General features: G+C 39.4%; 2 protein-coding genes across 3 annotated transcripts in view; both read left to right on the forward strand.

Moving 5' to 3' along the window:
• Window positions 1-7669: 7669 nt before the first annotated feature.
• On the forward strand, window positions 7670-14908 carry LOC145492429 (uncharacterized). 2 transcript variants are annotated; one of them, XM_081471878.1, is made up of 7 exons: window positions 7670-9522; window positions 11176-11334; window positions 11663-12010; window positions 12112-12156; window positions 12491-12556; window positions 12755-12820; window positions 14292-14908. In XM_081471878.1, exons 1-7 carry the CDS (start codon window positions 9432-9434, stop codon window positions 14306-14308), a joined length of 792 nt encoding a protein of 263 aa, XP_081328004.1. In that variant the 5' UTR covers window positions 7670-9431; the 3' UTR covers window positions 14309-14908. The 2 variants fall into 2 exon arrangements, with proteins under 2 accessions (XP_081328004.1, XP_081328003.1); XM_081471877.1 differs by lacking the exon at window positions 14292-14908 and having other exon boundaries at window positions 12755-13038.
• A 3710-nt stretch (window positions 14909-18618) lies between these two features.
• The window catches only part of LOC145492323 (coadhesin-like), a 20999-nt gene continuing 17268 nt past the window's right edge, over window positions 18619-22349 (forward strand). The window contains exons 1-3 of the mRNA XM_081471753.1: window positions 18619-18840; window positions 20477-20584; window positions 21632-22240. Of these exons, the coding sequence (XP_081327879.1) occupies window positions 18753-18840; window positions 20477-20584; window positions 21632-22240 (805 nt within the window). The 5' untranslated portion in view covers window positions 18619-18752. The remainder of the gene's footprint in view (window positions 18841-20476; window positions 20585-21631; window positions 22241-22349) is intronic.

Raw genomic sequence — 22349 nt, forward strand, 5'->3', positions numbered from 1 at the left:
TCTCAGCCTACCTTGAATGAATGAATAAATGAATGAACCTTCGTAAACAACGGCATAAAATGACCAAAATTCGTTCAATGTTTAGCTGGAGGGTTGCTCCGATCCTTGAAGATGCAATGCACAGTGTTTTGTTAGACATTGCATCAGCATTGCCGTGGAAGTTGCTAAGCTCCCTTTTTGCACTGATCGGGAATTTTGCATTGTCCAGTCTGTCTAACAAGAGCTTGAGTTGTCGACACATGGGATTTATGGGCTTTTATCCATCTCGCTGTACTAAAACGGCGTCTCTCTATATATGGCAACTCTCCCGGATACGAAGGAAAGCGCCTTAAGTACATTTTTCAGACTAGTAATACTGCTATCGTAAATACTCGCTTCTGATTGATTGGAAGCTGATCGATTTATCCGAAATTGTATCGATAGCTGGGCAATTAAATTTTAATTGTATCGGTCGCATTTGAGCAAGGGAGTCGGGTAAACTTTCAGGTTTGGTGTTTCAGACAAAAAAAAAACTTCTTATGAAGAAGCAGCAGTATACAAAAACACCACAAGATCGACCGAAACTTATCATTGCACGTACTTGGAGTGGGCTAACGAGAAGAAAAAACTGAAAATCTCTCGCTTGAAGATCTTGAGGAAGCCAGTTCTTGGAGATTTCTACACCGAGCTCAGTTCACTCGTTTCAACTTCACTTGTCTTTCCACGTTTAAGCTCAGTTTTCCCGATCGAATGAGTTCGTCCTTGTATCTTTAGCTCTATGTTATAGATAAAATCAAAGGTGTAAAATATGTGAAAAGTGTTGAGAAAAAAATAAAATCACAAAACTAAAATATTTAATCAAGGCATGGCTTCATTTTAACGAGCCTCTATAACAAAAAGACCTCAGATAAAAGCTTGCATTTACGGTTGCCTTATTAGAAGTCGGTCTTTTTTCTCGAAACAACAAATTGGACTTTTTCCAATTTCCACTCGTGGCTGCTGCAGCCACTCGTGGAATTTACTAAAAACTCTGATCTTTTCTGTCGTAAAATTAATTCCTAATTGAAAGTTCTCGAACAGACAGATTTCCAATCCTTCTTTTAGCGTTTTTGAGGGGAAATTTTCACCATAATTTGCAGGCAGTCATCTGCAGAACACAAGTTGTAGTGCAAAGCTAAAACCTAACAAATTTGGTTAACAATACAGCGTAAATTCCAAAGATCGCAAAATACATCTTGCAGATGCTTATGGAGTTACTTTCTCCTTGAGTTGTGCAAAAGCCCTGGCGGGAGTTGATAAGATTAATCGCTGTTCATTTGCATTTTATTTTGCCGTAGTCTTTCTTGATGTTTTCTCTGTTTGTTTCCTAAACAATTCAGAACTTCAAGCAAGGTTCATAAAATCTCTTCGGTAAAATAGGTAAAACATTGAACTATAATTTGGTGAAAAAAAAATTAAAATCGTTAAAAGACGGCGAGCTATCGCGACAAAAAAACTGTTTTTGAGAAGAGTTAATGAATAGCATAAGTTGTGATAATTGAAAATTAAACGGGACTTACCTGTAAGTTGAAGGTTGATGGCAATTCTATCGAGTCATCACTAGGTGTGAGGAATTACATGAGAGATTGCACAATCCTGTCCCAGAATTCAATTTGTAAAGAGGCGAACAAATACTGAAAAGTACTGTGTTAAATAGGGTGGGTCACCAAAAATAGGGCGGGTATGTGATCCTTTACACCACGTGGTGACTCGATAGAATTACCATCAGACTTCAATTTACAGGTAAGCCTCGTTTAATTTTTGATTCTCTCTCGTCATCACTTGGTGCAGGGATCCCATGAGATGTTGAGAGCCAGTATTTGTGAGCACCAAGCATCAAGATATGCAACAACAGGAAAAATTTGTTTCCAAATGTTCACTGACTCAAATGATAACAGTTGAATTGGTTTCTGATAGTACTTTGCAAACGTGCAATGTTCTCTCCAACCTGCAGTTCGGAGAATGGTGTCAAGAGGAACTTTAGCCTTTGCTGCTGCACTGGTCGACAAAAGCCTGATGCTGTGGGGTCAAAACGACTTAGGTTGATGAATAAGAGCATGTCCTAAATTGCCTCTGCTCTGTTTTAGAGCAGCCACCTTTTCTAGTTCTAATTGTCTTTAATAGAGAGGTCCATACATCACGCCTGGAAAACTGGTTACTATAAGACCAATAGCCTATGAGACAGTCCGTATTTTAGAAGACTGAATGCTGAGCAATTCAACTGCTTTTGATTTTATTTTCATGGCTTTTGTTGATGTAAGAGAGATTGACATCTGAACTGAGTTTAGTATAAAAAACAAAAAAGGAATACACTGGGTGGGAATGAAAACTGATTTATTCATATTTAAGGCAAGGCCCAAGTCTCTGAAAAGCTTGACAGTTGTATATTAACCTCAAAATCGTGAAAAGTTCTCCCTTGGAGATATGTATCGTCTATATGTCTCACATTTCCAAAGTCTTTGCAACATAAAACGGAGTATGCTGGTTTCATCAATTTTGTAAATATTCTAGGAGCAATATTCAAGCCATTTGGTAGACGGGTAAGCTGAAGCAATTGGTTCTTCCATTTAAATCTGAGGTATTTTCTATTCTTCTTGTCCAGAATAGTAAGCATCCTTGAAATCAATGCTGGCCATTTAACAGATGGGACTCATTAGAGTAATGGTACTCTTAAAACATTCGACTTTAAAGTGATGATACTGAACAAATTGATTCAGATATTTCAAGTTAAGAATCAGTCGATATGAGTCGTATTTCTTAGGCCTAACAAAATTGTTGGAGATGTATTCTCCTTCAGAATGTGCTGTTTTTTCAATTACAAGTAGTTATAGAGTAGGGGTTCTGCACCAGGGCACATGCGTAGGGGTGTAGGGGGTGCTGGGGAACTAATACCCCTAGGAAGTGACGTCATGTCTCTTTCCGAAAGATGACATCATCGAGGTGGAGGGGCGTTTGCGTAGGGGTGTAAGGGTGTTCATGATATCATTGTTTACTGTAAGGTGACGTAACTTCTCTTTTAGGAGGATGACATCATCGGGGCGACAAGCTAAAAATAGATAGGATGACGTGGTAGAGTAGTATTAGGGATGACATCATGAAATGGAACCCCTGCCCAATTCGGCCCATTATTGAGTATAGAATAGAGAGAAACGCAAACACTCTTTTTCCTTGGCCATCGTAGCTTTAGAAGAAACAAAACACAAACCGCGGTGATAAACATGGAGATAAACACGGTGATAAACACAGAGAGAAACGCATTTTAGCAGGGTAACTTCATAACAGAATAAAATATACTTTATTTCTATTACCTAATTTTCCGACCTGGGAAATATTTTAAATTATGTAGGCGACATGGAACTTGCTTTTCCGCGTTTGGACCGTCAATTTGTATTTACACTTTGAATAGACGCTAAACAGATTGTCCTGGAAAAGTCCCTGTTTCTAAAAATGCATCAAAATTTGTTTATTACGCAACAAAAACGCTTTCCAGACGTTTGTGTCCTGAAATCATGTGTAATTCACATCAGAGTGGGAATTTGCTGGTGGATGAAATTGAACTTGAAGCACAAATTAAACGAAATATATATGATGTTTTCAAAATAAGAGCGCCTTCAATCCGTTGGGCATCTCGTTCTTACTATATTGGAAAAATATACGAGAAAACCTTTTCTTCGAGATTTGTGTTTATTCGAAATGTTAATCTTGAAAACATTGACTAAATCACAGGTGACCCAAGCTCTCAATGTTATCTTTTTTTTGCACTCTTATGTGAACGTTCAGCCTAACGTGGCATATGGCATATACAACACAACCATATGGCATATACATAACCGAATTTGACTACGCGAAACGTGACTCTGGCCTTGCAGCATATGGAGGTGTTGTGTTACAACGGTTTGAATTTATAAAGGTTTGTATGAGAATGCAACGGCTTTGCTTGAAAAGTCAATCATTCTTATATTTTGTGAATAAAATCTACTTACCCTGTTGCTGTGTTGTATTCTTTGTTGTTTGCCAGCTCCTCAGGCCTATGTAACGCGATTTCGACGAGTTATCGTCCTGTGGGTTTCCACTACTAAAAGAGAAGTTACGTCACCTTACAGTAAACAATGATGTCATGAACACCCTTACACACCTACGCAAACGCCCCTCCACTCCGATGATGTCATCTTTCGGAGAGACATGACGTCACTTCCTAGGGGTATTAGTTCCCCAGCACCCCCTACACACCTACGCATGTGCCCTGGCGCAGAACCCCTACTTTATAACTACTATTTCACCTATTTTGCTATTTGTAGGTCAATTGTTTTAACCTCAATTTCATTAACGTTATACTCTCTGGGGATGATTGTCTACTTTGGACTGTTTGCAAACTCAACTTTAACCCCTTTCATGGTACTCAGTATAAAGCTGTCTGAGGGTATGGTTTGCTATACAGACAGACATTGTTCCAGTCTACCTGCAACATATGGCACACTTGGTGTATTATTTTCGCAGTCAACGATGTCATTAAGACTCACCTGACAGTTTTGATGGTCTTGAGGTTTTGATGACACCTTGACACCAACTTTACTGGTTTCTGAGATTTCTTTTACAGATTTGGTAGATCATCTCCGAATAAGAGCTTGGTTACCGGAGTTTGTGAAGTACGTAACTGTCTAAATTGTTCATTTAAATCCGGTTTAATAAGCTCACGCCTCTTTAGATTGACCTCGTTTATCAAGTGTCCAAGGAGAACAAAAGAGTCTAGTGAGAGCTGAAGAAAGGCAGACATATCACTCTCAGATACAGGCTTAGAGTTGGACTTCATCTCTAACAGCTTATCTGCGATTTTAATAACAGGAATCATACTCTTCACGAGGCTTGTCTTAAGCTTGTCGTATATCCTTTGATCTCTAGGGCGTGTATTTGCTCTAATTTTGCTCTAGGTTTCTGGATTTACTCTTGTATTGATTAGGTTTTCGCAGTTGCGGGGCCTGTTGTATTTTTCGTGTTTTTCTTTCTTTTTCTCTTCAGAAAAAACTTGTTTTGACCATCTTGCCAACGAGCGAAGCTAATTTAGCATTTATTGGCTCGCTTACTGCTCCTTCAGATTCATAGAGTCTGGACAGTTTGCCAAGAACTTCATCCTTAGCGTTGATCCTAGCAGTATGCAGGACACCTATCATATATGAACTCAGTTAAATGACCTTGCTCTCCATGAGTTCTCGTAGCTCAGTGGATAGAGCGCCCGCCCGGTGTTCGGGAGGTCATGGGTTCGATTCCTGTCGTGGACTCAGAATTTTTCTTTGTCCCACGCTCGTGTCATGTTGATTAATTCACCTCTACATTCTCAAACTTCATCCTCGTCAGCCTTTGAGCATTTGGGATCCTCAGCGGTTTGCAGATAGCCTCTTCCAGGTGTTCAGTTAGTTGGGGCACAGCGCGGGAAACGGCGCGCGAAAAATAAAATAAAGCGCGGCGAGAGGAAGCCTACAGGGACCCGTAACGTGACTGCCGGCTTGTGATTTTCAATTGTCAACCTTATTTTGAAGAGTGTATGTAATTGTCGAGAGTCGAGAGTCGAGGGTAAAATGTCGAGAGTCCAGGGTAACATGTCGAGGGTCGAGGGTAACTTAAAAAATATATTAAAATAAAGTGAAATATAAAAAATAGAAATAAAAATAAAAATATAGTATATATGAAATAAATTGCTGAGGAAATCAAGATAGAATTTTCTTTCGCCAGCTTTTCTTCTTTTTTGAGTAAAGCGTTGCGTGACACGGCCAAATGACTTCTCGCTCCTTATAGTCTTGGGCGGTGATACCAAAAGCGCTGTCTGTACTGTCACGCAAACGTAAACTCTTATCCCGGGGGGGGGGGCACTTCCATATATGGGATATATAGGTATGTGCCGCTGTGGAGGGTATGGTTTTCAAGCAGTTTACTCTAGGATAGAGTATATAAATCAGAGCGTTTGGGTCTAGAATAGGGTATCATTTTTCACAAAACTGACTAGTTGGTTGAAGATTTTATCTAGACTAAGGAAACCAGGAATTGCCACTCAAAAATATAAAAAAGTCAAATCGGCAAGTTTAAATCTACGCAAATCAGCCTCAAAAGTGTCGATAGATGGGGGGATTTGGGGAGTTTACTCTAGTATAGGGTAGCGAAATTCAGTCCAACTAGCTCTGGTATAGGCTAAGGGTTCCAGGGTCCCAGCGGCACATCCCCACCCAGAAATTCCCAAAGTACCCCCCCGCGGGAGCAAGGACGCCATGTGCCGAGTTTGCGTCTGATACCATGGCCAGTTGCGGCATGATGTGGCTTGTTTTAACAATATAAGCAGTCCCGTAGACTGATATTGAAAAAGTAAAATAAACCTCGACTTTTGAGTCAAAAACTTCAGAAAAGTGCTAAGTGATGTAATCTAATTTAAACATGCATGACGCCCTGTGTGTGTGTTTTCGGTAACCTTCCCTCTCTTGTCCCACTAGCGACAAGAGATCGCTAGTGGGACAAGATGTTGACTGTACAGTATTCCAGGAATAACTTCCCCTAGTGGACTTTAGCAGCGGCTTTTAGCAGGTATATGTGATAACGATCGAAGCGACGTCGCGACAACCATGTCAAGGAAAAATACATCGCATCACACAATCGTGGCGCAGAATGAAAGATAACAAGACGAAGACAGGCAAGTTTATTCTACTCTTTTATTTCTGTTTTTAAATTACATAATATGAGCATATGCAGTTCACAAATAAGCGTATGGATGCTACCATATGGATGCTATGCTACCGTCAGTATTAGCAGACACATAAGGATTGCCTTCAATTGATCTTAAACTTCGCCTCGGAACTATTCAATATCAGCTTCCATCAATTTCACCACTGTTTCACTATTGAGCACAGTGTTTGGTTTATATTGAGCTAATGCTTTGTTTTGTTTGTTATTTCTAATTTACTGTCAATGAACTCTGACCAAAAAGCAAACAATAAAGGTTTCTAGTTTTAGTGCAGCACGCGTACTTACGTAATATCTAAAACGAAAGATGCGCCCGCACTATTTACTTGTGTACTGATTTCTACCGTCTTATTTACTGGTCAGCAGAAATAGCACAAAAACTTAACAGATGTGTGACCGACTCCTCATTTGCATATTATTTGCATAACCTGCACGCCATCAACAACTTGTAACTTGCTATCGCAATTCAGAAGTAAAAAATGGCGAACATTCAGTGGGGGAGGAAGTAAACTGAAGTTTTACATAATTGTACCGGAAGGCAAAGGAACAATGAGAGTGCAATCACGACGCCAAGTGACTTTGGCTCACCTGAAGCAGAGATATGAGGCCATTTTTGCAAAGCCACGATCATCTGAGGAGCTTTGAGGTCACCCATTGGTTTTTCTCTAGGCGGTTTGTTGGCTTTCTCCGAACCGCGAAGAGAATTATCTATATTTTGGAATTTGAGCTCTACAAATTGTAACTGTAGTTAACTGAAGGCGATCAATTTGCAATGTTTAAGAGTCCTTCTGAATTGCGAGGCGAGCTATCAAGGTCTTTAGATAGCGCGATTAAAAAAAGTGTTTAAGTGTTGTTTATAGTGGTCAATGCGCTTAGCTACACTTCGGTAGTTCACAGGTATGCCGCTTAAACTGAAAGAAACAAATATATTAACTAAACAAAATAGGCTTAAAAATCCTATCTGGCATAACTGAGTTGAACTAGGTTCTACCGAGAAACAACTCCGGCTTAGTGGTCAGAGCGGGACTTGAACCTGCGACTTCCGGATTTGAACTCGTACGCCCTAACAACTCGGCCACGCGGCCTCCTATATTCCAAAGGACACCTACCCGATGGTCAGTGCATTTCGGCGGCAAAGTTACTCCAAGATATCCTCTCTTTCTAGACTTAAGGATCCTTGGCGTCTCTAATTTGGAGGATGACACGGGCGGTTTGGCGAGAAGGACGCGAAGGTCAAACGAACTGCGGTCTGATAGCGAAGGAATCCTAGCTGAAATCGTCGGATAGATGGCGGGAGAAAGTGTATGGCTGGGATATCCTCGAATCCCTAATGGAATTCTGTTTGGAAGTGAATCAAAATTTACACTCGAAATTACACCCAGGGATGAACACTAGCTGCTCTCGCTTCTCTTCGAAAAAAACGCGCGTAATGAAAGACAAGACTGTAGCGTAATTAGAAATAAATAATTTTTCTATTTTAAGCAAAGAACAGGGCAATCGTTGCATTTCAACGAAGTCTGTTTTTTGTCTCAAAATAACTATGGATGTAATAAAAAGGTCCAAACCTCAACCGTAAGTTGTGGATACCCATTTAGATGTTAACAATGTCCCTTTCTTACTTTCCACTGCTGTGCATGTATTTCAGGGTGATCACAATTCAATATGATGCCATTCCGAGAATCAATGTTGGAGAGCAAAACACTGAGTAAAATGCAGTCTAAGTTCGAGCCCAGTTACTAAACTAGGCAGGTCGGCGCCTATCTCCGGTTGCTATATCGTGAAGCAATAAGGAGTTTTTCCTCTTCCTCCTGGAAGGGATGCTAGTCCATCGCAGGGGTGCCCCACCCAAATATAAGTATAACAACATCGTGTTTACATTTTGATAATCACCGTACAGTTTCTTTTATTGGCTTCAGATGATAATCCTCCTCCTACCGATTTCTCACTGCAGATGTAATTGCATGTGACCTCCTCTCTCTTCTTCGGAAGTAATTCAAAACACATCTTTGAGAGATTTAACTATGAATTAATTTCGTCTTATGTTCTACCAGGCCATCTGACAGGTAAAAAATGTGTTTGAACCCAACGGTCCATCAAGCCAGTGCTCATGTCCGGATTTCGTAGATTTAAGTGACTAGGAGTTTGAATGCCAGCGTTTTGTCGAAAGTTACAATCAGTAAATATCATCAAAAACCACACTCCAGTTAAAGTACTTCGTTTTCGTTCTGCAATATGATTGGTTTTCGTCTTCTAAGTGTCACTGGTTTCAGTAGTCAAACATTAGGTGGATGGATCAAAATTTTTGGTTCAATTGGGTGGGCGGGGCTAACCATGCTCTCACTGGTGAGTACATTACCTATGTCGCCAGACACCCGCAGGAAAAAAGTGTAACTAGAGGAAAAATCATAAGTAAAGATCAACAACATAGGACAGGGAATTTGGACAACAAGCTTTTCGCAACTATTTATTCCATTAGCACTACACTCTCACAGGCTTAAACCAAGTTTGAATGAACCGTGCGAGGATGAAGTATCCATCCACAAAATATGACGTAATAAGGAAATGAATGCAATACATGTAAGCATAAAAGTAGAAGGCGGTCCGCGATTGAGTTAACCTGTAGTGTGTAACCTGCGCGATATTGTTTTTTCTAACCTGTAGAGTGTAAGACTGTTGGATCCCCCGGACGCATGGAAAGATTTTACCACCTCTTCTACCTGGCTTGCCTTCTTTCGTCTGTGTTGTGGACCATAAAGGGAACGTATTATGTGAAACCAACAGGTGAGGGTTAATCACATGTGTGTAAGATAACAGGAACTAAACACCGGAAAATGTGATCGACAGAGCGTGAACCAAACTGACGGTAACCTGTCAAAGGAAGTTTGAACAATTTCCGTTTGCTGTCAATTTAATTTCCAGTCAGAAAAATACCCCGTTTAGAAGAAGTAGAATAGTACTTTGTTTTCCAATGATACATTACACGAACAGTGAGACTGCGCTTTTGAAAACATGAATAAAGTTGGCTTAGCAGTCCTTACCACTGGATTTGTAGTTTGTTTTCCTTCCAGCAGAGCTATCTTGTGTTTTGCAATTAACACGCTCGAGCTACTTCAACCTGCTTCAAACAAAACGGCTGAATTTTTCTGGAGAAAGAGGAAGCAACATTAAGAGATATCGGCCTAAAACCTCAAAGAAAGAGCTCTTGATCTCGTTTTAACTTTCGCGCCAACGCATAAGTAGTAAGTCAAAACAAATTCGTGAAGAGTCTCAAATACGCATAACAATTATTGAAAATAACGGCCGCAGAAGTAATTCAGAAACCATTCGAAAACGTGAATATTTTAAGATAAAAGCATTTCTTACTAGGAATATTCATATTTCCAATTTTTCGAAGGTATTTCCCTTCATTACTGCCATTATCAAAATAAGAAGAACTCAAATTCAATTAAGAGTGAAACTGGTACCTGCCCACTTCAAATGCTCCTGATATTTCAATCTCCCACCGCCTCGTTCGTCTAGGTTTTTAATGATGATGAATTCAACACCTTTTTGTTGAGAGCAACATTTAAAGACGGGATAGAATTCCCAAGAACATAAGCTTCAAACACTAGGAGAATAATTTGTGTGAACGTACTAAGGACAAAAATTGGCTCGAGTAAAGCTCATTTTATTGAGAATGTGGCAGTGTTTTTATCTCGTCCATTTCAGTGTGGCAGTGTTTTTATCTCGAGCAGTTTCAGTGTGGCAGTGTTCTTATCTCGTCCATTTTAGTCTGGCAGTGTTCTTATCTTGTTCATTTTAGTCTGGCAGTGTTCTTATCTTGTCCATTTTAGTCCGGCAGTGTTCTTATCTTGTCCATTTTAGTCTGGCAGTGTTCTTATCTCGTCCATTTTAGTCTGGCAGTGTTCTTATCTTGTTCATTTTAGTCTGGCAGTGTTCTTATCTTGTCCATTTTAGTCCGGCAGTGTTCTTATCTTGTCCATTTTAGTCTGGCAGTGTTCTTATCTCGTCCATTTTAGTCTGGTAGTGTTCTTATCTCGTCCATTTTAGTCTGGCAGTGTTCTTATCTCGTCCATTTTAGTGTGACAGTGTTCTTATCTCGTCCATTTCGGTGTGGTAGTGTTCTTATCTCGTCCATTTCAGTGTGACAGTGTTCTTATCTCGTCCATTTCAGTGTGGCAGTGTTCTTATCTCGTCCATTTCAGTGTGGTAGTTTTCAGTGTGACAGTGTTCTTATCTCGTCCATTTTAGTGTGGCAGTGTTCTTATCTCGTCCATTTCAGTGTGGCGGTGTTCTTATCTCGTCCATTTCAGTGTGGCGGTGTTCTTATCTCGTCCATTTCAGTGTGGTAGTGTTCTTATTTCGTGCAGTTCAGTTCAGTCTGGCAATGATCTTATGTTGTGGAATTTCTTTTTTTGTTGTTGTTGTTTTCAGGTCGATATGAGATTACAGAAATACCTCTACCGTCTTCAGTTATCGAGCAAATCGATAAAAATAACATGCAAGCGACACTCAACCCGGGTCAAGTGACTCCTACAGTTGTTCCTACATCAGCAACAAAAAACGTACAGCTACCTCAGGCTCTAGGGCCAGGTGAATTCTTTTAAATCTATACAAGTAGCTTTGATTAAACCTTTTTACAAACCACCATTTCCACTCAGTGAGACTAAAAACAACAATGAATTGCTTTTATTTGAACGAGTCAGTTCTCAGAGAGAAATTTGAATTTTTTAGACCTTGGTTGTTATGATGAACATCCTTGTAATATTGTTGATACTCTTGATGATCATACGATGCCTAATCGAATTGGAGCTCAAGCTTTCGCTTACTGATAACCTGCACTTTGATGTTAAGCCATTAAAAAGATAATATCAATATAATTGTCCATAATACTCATTTTAATCGTATAATTCTTAATCAGCTTCTTCACAGCCATGCTCGCCACCTCCTACATGTCCATGTCCATGTCCGCAACCATCTTCAAGTGGTAATCCTCTGTATCTACGACCACTCCCCAAGATACATAAGCAAACCAACTCTCACTGTCCTTCTCTCTGCATTTGTCTATGCATCGGTGGTAGTTTTACGCCCAATCCTCCTGCGCCCATCCAGCCTCTTAGTAACGCAAGTGGCCCCAACCCTGTGGTCGCCAGTCCTCTGATTAGCCAAATAGCAACATTACCGTCCAGTGCAACCTCAGCTTCCAAGTCAACTCCAACGATCTCAGCGACGTCAAGTGCTAACTCTGTGAACTGCCCAGGGTTTGTAGGTAGCCATACATTATAGACCACGGGTCGAGTAGAATTGGTTTTGTTGTTGAGTTTGATTTTGCTAACGGCATTGTATTTTTTTGTATCTGTTGGTTCTCAGGTTGCTCTTTTTCTGAAAGTCCCGTGATCTCGTTTTCTAGGACAAGTAAGAATGTTTATGTTGACTGAAATATGCCAAATATTAATGCTTTATGACACGCTCTAATAATTAAGTATATTTCATATATGACATATATGGATAGCGATAGAAGTGTTGTCGCACAGAGACTGTAATATTTATGAGTTTTGATAGGATTGCAAGCATGTCTACTGGTACTTAAGTGCATGAATTATTTAATATATTTTTTTAATTCTCCATTCCCAGTAACTCTGCACGCATATGGGTATAATAAATTGATAGAAAATGTCGCCTAGCGTGCAAATGCATCCTAGTAACCCCCAAAAATATATACACAGCTTAAACAGCTTTCGTTTTGCAGTTCAAACGGGATCCAGTGCCACACCTGGTCCAAGTCTTATACCACCGATGCTCCCTGTTGCTCAAGGTAAGAAACACATACTGTGTTAGGATATAACAGGACTTATTACTGATACTTATTAATACATTTTTTTAATTCTTCATTCCCAGTAACCCTGCACGCATATGGGTATAATAAATTGATAGAACATGTTGCCTAGCGTGCACATGCATCTTAGTAACCCCCAAAAATATATACACAGCTTAAACAGCTTTTGTTTTGCAGTTCAAACGGGATCCAGTGCCAAGCCCGGTCCAACTCTTATACCACCAATGCTCCCTGTCGATCAAGGTAAGAAACACATACCGTGTTAGGCCTAGGATATAATAGGCCTTATTCCTGATAGCCGCCATCATGGTTTTCCTTTTATAATTAAAGTAACCTCATCATTTCTAAGATGGGCGAAAAACTTAGAATTAGAAGATTTGTCTTGGCATAATAATGGAATTTGTTAACGTTTTGTCTACTTAATGACAAGTACTAAGCAATAATGCATTTGCAAATTGCTTTTTGATGCTTTAGGAAGACCCAAGCCAGAGTAAGCTTTGCAAAAACTCAGTTATGGTTGTTCATTATCAGACAACGTGATTTTGGCACAAATACTGGAATATTGGGTTATTGCCTTTTTTGCTGTGTGTGCTTCAAAGCAACTATTGCAAATGGGAGGCCTTATGCAGTCGCAGATTTTATTTATAAGTTATTTTTGACTGCGTATCTACACAAATCATTTAAAGGCTTGTCGTTGTCTTGATCATATCATACGTTCTGTGAATCCCTGTTCAAAACACACATACACTGTATTTCTTACGTTAGGTTCTGCGTAAAATACGTACCTATATTTTTGTACTCTGATTCTACATCCCTAACACCGCAACTGCAGCGCTCTTTTTATATTTAAGGTCCGTAAGGTTCTTTAAGGGTCGTTCCAAGTAAGCCAGTTTTGAGTATAGAGCTTATGTTAATGTTAAGAGAAATTTAACATTTATTTAACTGACTTACTACAAAGCATTTCCATTCATTGCCAAGACGGTGGGTGGATCAATAATTACAGTCAATCAATCACTCAGTTAACCAAATGTCTTATTCACCTAACGCGAGGGCCGTATTGGGAGAATATCGGCCCGAGGTCCTGACTGAGAACGGACCGAACGCAGGGAGGTCCGTACAAGAAAGACCAAGCGCCGATATTCTCTCAGTGCGGGTCCGAGTAAGAGATTTATTACCAGACTGAAAATGTTTAGAACAAAAATGCCACGATCACGGACTGGAAAAACAACGCAAACTTCACGCGCACAATATTGACTGGGAGCCGACTAGGCGTATAGTCACTTCTGATGTTAAACAAAACAGAAACGAAAGTAAAGGAATATTTAATTTGAAAGAAAGCTGTTTTAGAAACGCAAGCCATAAAACTAATAGAAAATCTTCAAGAGTGAACGTGCGGGATCACTTGGAACAATGCCCGGTCCAATGTATGTAGCATTCTTATTGGTTGATTTTAATATTGGCCCTCTGAACTAGCTTAGTCGTGTCCAATTATTTCTAAGTTCCAGATAGTTGATGTCGGGTCAAGAGATTCATAATTTCCGAGCTTATCGCGTGCAGCATTAAACAACCAGGACGAGATGCTGTCAGTCATAGGGTTACCTCCCACACTAACTTTGTCAACCTCCATTTATACACCAGGGAGGAGTGACAATTTCCCTGCTTTCTACTGCTAACCATTTGTTTTTATGTACTAACATATTCATTTTAATTGCAGGATCGAAGCAAACGTAATAATGATGACATCATTTCTTATCAATCTGCATTCCCCAGCAACCGAAAGAGCGCAATACGTTTAGCTTACATCAGAAGAAATGAATCCGGCAACGAAAATTTTTAATAAAACAAATTTTAAAATTGTACTGTAAAAATATGTTGTATCGGGCGGAAAAAATCAGAAGATCAAGGTAAGAGAGTGAATCCCCCATATAGGCCTTATACCCAAGGTCATCATACTTAAGCTATTTTTAGACATGGTACCCAGTTCTTCCGCGGGATTACCTTTGATGCAAGCCTTTACGGAGGATTCACTCTCTTACTGATCTTCTCCTGCTGCAACTGAATGCTAAACTGCTTTTCATGTAGCGAGTGTTTATAAGATAAGTTAAAGAGGCCTTTTATATAATTTTTTTTGCACGGAGATCCTTCATTAAACAAGTAACCCTGTTGTTGCGTATTATTCCCTCAACTACAGTTGCAAAGCATTAAACGAGATTTTGATTTCAATGCTACAACATGAAAACATGTAAAATAGTTTAAATAAAATCAAACCCTATGACAACTGTAAAAGTAATTCTTCATTCCAAGCTGAAGCATTAACAACAACAAAAAGTTATTGTACTCAGACGACAAATATATAAGTAAAAGCTTTTTAGGCGTCCGTGGAGAACGTTACAGCATTTTCCATTCTTAGAGAGCATGTTGCCGTTAGTGTTTGATAAAAGTTCACTTCATACATGTAGATAATGAGATTTTCTCACCGAAAAACGATTGGGTATAAATGATAGATAAAATCCACTGACCAGTGGGAAACGCGAATCATGAAAGCTCACAGGTGAAAAACGACGTTTACCCAATCACAAATGAAAACGACAAAAAAAAAGTCGCATCGAGAAGTAGTCTAATATTTGCATCTTTGGAAAGTTCGATTGACTCGTTTATTGAAGAACTAGACAACAACAACTCATTTAAGATGACAAAACATGATATGTTGTCTTAAGGTCCGGTAATACGGACAACATTTTTCTTTCAACTTGTCTCGCAACATTGTTGAATTGTAAGTTGAAACCCTTTGTTGCACGTATTACCAAGTCTCCTCTAGAGACTGAGTAAAATATGACCTAAAAATGGGTCACCCGTTAGCCCTGGGGCACTTCCCCCAACAGACAGATAGGCTAGCACATGTGTAACGGGGCAAACTGGTTGTTCTCTATATATGAGCAACTCTGTTGGTTTTGAGGGGTCACTGTACTTAAAATGTTTTAATACTAATATCATGGCCACAGTAAAAACTTCGCTTTCTTTTAGAAAGAACAGTTAGTCGATCCCAATTAAGTTTGACGTTGGTTGACCAGGTCGAGTAGTATATCCCACCTACTCTAAGGCAGCAAAAAAATGCCTGGTTATGCTTTACTTGTGCTAATGTTTGGTTGTAATACATAGAGGATATTGGTCAAGAGCTGCTATAAGACGCTCTAATATAGGCAGGGTTATTGAGGAATTGGTATCCTGAGATGAAAATAACTTACCATATCCCCTCAAAGCTAGTTTCACTATGTCAGATTATGTGGGATCAGGCCAGCCAGCTAAACGACGCGGATAGCCTAAGGCAGAAATGTAAGTCATGACCGTGGACCCTGCATATTTCTGCTCTGCCAAGTAATCAATACATAATGCTAATGTGTTTCTTGAAAAAGGGAAAATAGAACTTGTAGGTTGTAATCTCTCGTTTCTAAAATGCTATAAAATCTCCCAAGGACGCCTGTAAGTATTTAATGAAGCTAGCTTTAAGTAATCGTTTTGGCGTGTCGCCCAATTCTCTGGTTACAAATGCTCGGGGAGGGTGGTCGGGACCTGATCCATTCCGTGTGAGAGCCCTTGGAATTTGTCCACCTGCAACCGAAACAAACTATCAGTCAGGCCATTCTTAACGCCGGGTATGTGCTTAGCCCTGAAGAGAATGTTATTCTGTGAGCTTATTATATGGCTGTGTCTCACAAGGATTGGGAACTACCGAATTCACGAAATTGATAGGTTGAAATCAATTTTGATCGAGGCCTAGATTTTCCCATCTAGACCGGCATCTAGGGGCGGTCACATTTTAAGGTGAAGAAGTTGCAAACTAAAATACAAAACTATTGACGATTTCTTCTAAAAATACTTATTTACGGTATGAAAGTACCGAAAAACCTGATGAGAGAAAACGTAAAGGAGACGAGCAAACTTTGGTAAATTTAAGTTCAGCTCATCGCCATTAGCAAGCAAAATGTCAGCTAGTACAAACCAGTTACATTACACGAATTAAATCAGTATTGTTTGCCATATAATAAACATCTTATTAACCGAGCTTAGTCGGTCTGTTAGGGAGAATCTTGACCTCGTTTGTGTGTACAGACCTCACTGGCTTCAGCCTGTACTAACGGACCTCGGTCAAGATTTTCCCGTACAGACCTCCTGCTCGATTAATAAGAGCTAAATATTAACACCAGCTGTCTTATGGGGGATAGCAAGCAAGGATCCAGTCATGTTTGCTTATTAATAACATGCACCACACTTTTGTTGTCGGTCATGAACAACACCCGTGTGTTCTTAAGTGTCCGACACCACAAGCTTAACCCAACCACACTGGGTAAAACTCAACGAAAGAAACATTGCGCTTGATATTAGTCTCCTAGCCATTCACTGTACGCCCAGTGGTCTCCAAACACTACGCCAAAGCCTTTTGATTTGGCTACATCTGTGATTGGCCCTTTTTAATCTGCTGATAAATTGATGCGTCTTATCATTCTCGGAAAACGGGCAAAAGGTAAGCATTTGTTTAAGTTTTTCGCGTCGATTTTTTTGAACATTTAATTGAAATTGTCCTCCAAAAATGCGGGTAAAAATATTTTTACTAACAAAAAAAATGTTTATTTTGTGCAATGAAATGAAAACGCAATTCGCAGAAATAAATTCGTGAGCGGTCAGTCTATTGTAAAATTTTGACCGCTCAGGGAACCAATCAAAAATCTCCTTCTTCAGTTCATCTCAGACCCGTTCAGCCATATAATAAATGTATTAACTAACTGCAGACAGTACTGTTTCGGCCAACTAGACCTCATCAGGGCAGTGCTGACCCTATGATGGAGCAGAAGCCATATGGTCACCCCAAACGATCCCACACTTGTGGTATCGTCTAAGCCATGCCAGAGTGCTCAAACTAGTAAACTAGTGAGCATGCGCAATGCTAATAGCAATGACTTTTGATGCTACTAATAAATGTATTATATCTATAAATGAATCTCTGGTTTGCCTGAAATCATCTCTAAAAGTTGTAGCTATTCCGCGGCTTTTTTCCTCTTTTTATTAAGAGGCTTCAAACTGGGCCTCTTTAGATCTCACTGATGTAAGAAATTAGCGACCTGAACGAGCGGGCTCACTTGCATGCGGTTCCAGCCGGATCACTTGGATGCGGTTCGACTTCGCTTGCGTTATGTTAGGTGATTTTAAAAAGGGCAGAAGTAGGTTAGTGTTCTAAATGGCTGCTTGTCAGTCAGCCTTATGATGTATAAGTCTTCCCGTTGGGTGGTCCTGTTGAACTCGTCATTTGCATTTGCACTGACATGTGTAATATTATAGATAAAGACGAGAATAAAAAACACACAGCGTGACCAATTGACTACTCAGTGACATTTCTTGTTTTATTTTTCACAGTTACTTTTTTATAGTTATTACTGGCGTTATTTATGAAACTATCTCAGGACTAAGACTGCGTGGAAAAGGTAGCTGTTACAGTATCCCTTTTAGCAGACAAATTTTAACAGTAGCGATTTTTTTCATTTTTCTGTGTTGTTTTCCTCTAAATATGACATCATTTTTGAGGAATTAGGTGAATCCTGTCTTTGACATTGCTGGAGCATTTTGTTGGAGAAACAGTTTTTTTGTTCAAGTTGATAATAATTTGAAAGAAAACCAACTCTGTTGACTTTAGACTGTGTATTTTCAATATTAGCTTTTTTCATTTAAAAAGTAAATAGACAAAGAGTGCCGTATTTGCTCAGTGACCATGATGTTTAGTGGACATGACTTCTGCTCTGTGATGAAAACAAAACAAAACCTGAGATCATTCATATATTTACAATGAAAATCTCATAGGATATTTACGGCTCTCAATAAGACATTGAATCGTTACATGTCTTGCCCAGCTAAACTTGAAAGACTTTTTCCTAGATGGATTGAAAGAACTTAGATGTTGAAGAGAACAACCTTAAGTGCTAAAATCCGTTCCAAGCGACTTGGTTTTAGTTTGTAAATAAGTGCAGGTGGCTCCTCTGTTCAAAGCCGTTATTCGTTCTTTTGGTGTTCACAAGCGAGAAAGAACGATTAGAGTGCTTAATTATGAATGAACTATGTCATTGTTTACGGACACAGATGAGTCAAGGGTTTAATACTTCGCGTTAAGCACTTCATCGTTGTAGAAATGGGAAAAATGGCGATGGACAGGGCCAGTTTAACTTGGTTGTGTTTTGTGGTACTTACCCTCACATGTCATCTAGCTAATGTCGCCGGTAGGTTACCAGTAGTAAATTACATAAACATAACTGAGTAGATAAACTTTTCGATAGCTATTTCAAATCTGTGAGAAGGTAAGAGCCGTCTGAATATCTTTTAATACCAAACGAAGTTAATGATTACCCATAAGCTAAATAAGAAATAAATAATCATCAACACTTGGCATGCACGGAGGAGATCGTCTAAACTAAAATTAGCGAACTAGCAAAGCCAGTGAAGCATCAGTCTTGTTAGAGTTTTTGTTCCAACTGGTGGTAAAAAGCTGGTTAACTACTCAGCTTGTCATGAAGTAGAAAGGCAGTTTACATTGTAAGCTAACTTATCAAAATAGCATGCAAAACTTTGTTATGGCCATCGTGATACTGATGTTAGTATCCTGGATTCGAGGTTATTCGGCTGTACGTACGTAACATAGGAGAAAAGAGGAAGACGAAAGTTAAGATTATTTGGCTGTGTGTAACATCCTACTGCTAAACTGGAGAGAACAAAAATGTAAGAAAGTCCTTAGACTTAGAACTAAGATTATAAAGTTATGTCCTGTGCACGCCAAGATTGCGCCAAGAAGAAGCGGAGGAAATATTTGGATTATTATCAAGTAAAGAGAGTTTTTTTCACTTTATTTCTTAGGGATTATTAAATAGTTTTTAAATTGAGGACCTAAAAGCACAAGTACTTGACTTTGTGATAGCTTACAGGAAGATTGTTGAGGCGTTGCAAGCTTACCATGGAAGAAATGACCCACTGGAACACTGTGCAGTTTTTGCCATTCTATAAACCTCTTTTTTTGTCAGTATCGGCGCAGGTTTTGGCGTTGAATGGAAATGATTGTAATTTCTTTGGCAAAATGAATAGAAGATTACATGACTGAAATATAAATTAGTGTATTCTTATGAGCCATATTAGCGGGTGTTTGTGCTGGAGAGACCATCTGCACAGTTAAGTACATTAACCATAATTCACCCATTAATTCTCCTCAAGTAAACAAAATTGAAATATGCCAATAATGTCATAAATTAAGATTCCAGCCCAGTTTTCCTCGCAGAAAAGTTTCCATTCTCAGGCAACCTACATAATATACATGTGTCATGTATACAAAGTAGATTTTCAGTCGGAAGCAAAATTCCCAGAATGAGCTTATTGTTCGTCCGGCACTGATCTGAGAAATTAAACAGTACTGTTTGAACTATCTCTGCCTTATTATGAATCTACTGAGCTATTGCCCTATCATACTTCCGCTCAACGTCAAAACGTTGCAGCAACTTTACCCGATGTACTATTGTTTTTAGCGACTTATTAAATAATGAGATTGAGATTAGATCAACATTTAGCCGGTTGTTAATGCTTCAAGAGCTCTATGAGTGACACAGAAAATTAGTGGCAGAAAAAAAATTATTGCATTTTAAAACTGTTATACATACGCTAACAAGTTCTGATCAATACATAAATTGATGTAAAAATTAAATGTATGATAAATCTTTCAAAAACATCGGTTTCAAAGCCAATGCTCTCTTGCTCTGTGGGTTAACTGATTTATGCGTTAGTATATTCAACCTTCTTCAACTGCAAAGAGTTCAAATGAGGCCGCCGTATTCAGTATAAATTAACTTTGCTACTTCTGTTTTCCTATTTCAGGCTTCGGAATTCCGCGGATCTTTAAACGACAAGCTGCTGCAGCCCCAGCCCCGGCTCCAGCCCCTGCACCGGCACCAGCACCAGCACCTGGAGCCCCAGGAGCAGCAGGTAAATGGCTAATTAGCATAATACTAACCTGCTAAACCCCGGGGTAAAAATTGAATAAATATTGTGTAGATGTAAGCTGATTAAGCGGGGTACTACGTAAACATATTTACATTGCTATACTGGATCGAGAGAATTCCACCTGAAAGAAGTCAGGGTATTTGGTTAATTACATTTGCATAGCATTTATGTCTCACTCAGCTCTACAGCCCCAGCCAAATATGGTCAAACAGGTGTGTGAAAAACAAAACCAGTGCACCTGTGAATTCAATGCATTAATAGAAAAAAAAATTGCTAACTGGAACACACTTAATTATCTAAACTGCAAACAAAGGTGTTTTACAAGGATTTCCAGCCCTGAGAAAAGCCGTAATTTCACGCGTTTGAAGTTGCGATAATTTTTCTTTGTGATGATATCGATGACGTAACGTTGTTGTCATGTTTGACCCTTTGACTGTACTTAAAAATGTTGGTGCATGATCGAAACATCTTGGGATCTCCCTAGAAAGTCCGGCATCTTTGGCTATCTTCGAAAATCTTCGGAAAATTTTCGGAAACGTTAGGGTGGCCTTCGGAAAACTTTTAGAGAATCTTCGAAAATCTTCATTAAGTGGTCGGAACACTTCGGAAAATCGTCAAAAACGTCGTTTTTAGTATGTTTATAAAACAAAAAATAATACTCGGTTGCTTGTAGATATGGAATTTCTCTTCTCGTGTTCAACTTCATATCGAGTTGAACACTCGAAAAGAAATTCCATATCTACGCGCGCCTATGTATCATTGTCTGTTTAATGGCCGCTGCAATTGTAGGCAGATGAAAATAAGCTTGTGTGAATGTATAGATCGTCCGCATCGTATATACAGGCAGGGGATGATACAAGACAGAATAGATGCCGGGCTGATGAGGAAATGTATCTGATTGTTAGCTGTTAGTTATTATTGTTGCTGAGTCACTGTTGAATTCTTATGGGGAAAGAATAAATCCATTCAAAAACATAATGTTGATAAACTAGCTATAATGAGCTCATCCATTGGCTTGTTTTTCTTTAGAGAAGAAATGTGAAAAACCCCTGGACATTGTGTTCGTCCTCGATAGTTCTGAGAAGATTGGCAAAGACAACTGGGAGAAGATTATTAATGCTACTTCCATGATTGCTTCCAAATTCGACCTGAAGTATGCTCGATTTGGTGTGGAGCAATACCAGTCATATCCAGAAAAAAGCATCAAACTCATGAAATTCACTGACGATAAAAGTTTGTCAGCCACTCTGGCGAAAATCTTTTATAAGAGTGGTGGCAAGAGAACGGATCTTGCCCTTAACGCCACATTGGACGTGTTCAAAGAAGCATCCCCTCGCAGTGGTAGTAAGGTGGTGATTCTGATCACTGGAGGGCCCTCCGCTCAAGTGTATACTGCTCCTGGAAAATACGTAACAGGGGAGGACCTCCTAGTCATCCCAACCACTCAGTTACACAATGCAGAGGTTGCAGTTTATGCAATTGGAGTTCAAGAAGGTCTTTCGGACGCGGATAAAAAGACCTTGACCGCGCAGTTAGGGCTCATAGCCAGCCAGCCTACCGCAGATCATGTTAAAGAAATTGCCGACTTTGCTACATTGCTGACCGAGGCTCCTAAAATAGCCAACTTATCATGCATAGGTGTGTTATCATTTAGCGAATTAATTACTTGCCCTCGATTATTGATATAATGACAACGTTTTAGGTGCAATAATTGTTGTTTTTTCTCTCCTTGCATTATAACATACAT

Source organism: Orbicella franksi, chromosome 7 (genome assembly GCF_964199315.1).
Source record: "Orbicella franksi chromosome 7, jaOrbFran1.1, whole genome shotgun sequence".
In the NCBI taxonomy this organism is placed as follows: Eukaryota; Metazoa; Cnidaria; class Anthozoa; order Scleractinia; family Merulinidae; genus Orbicella; species Orbicella franksi.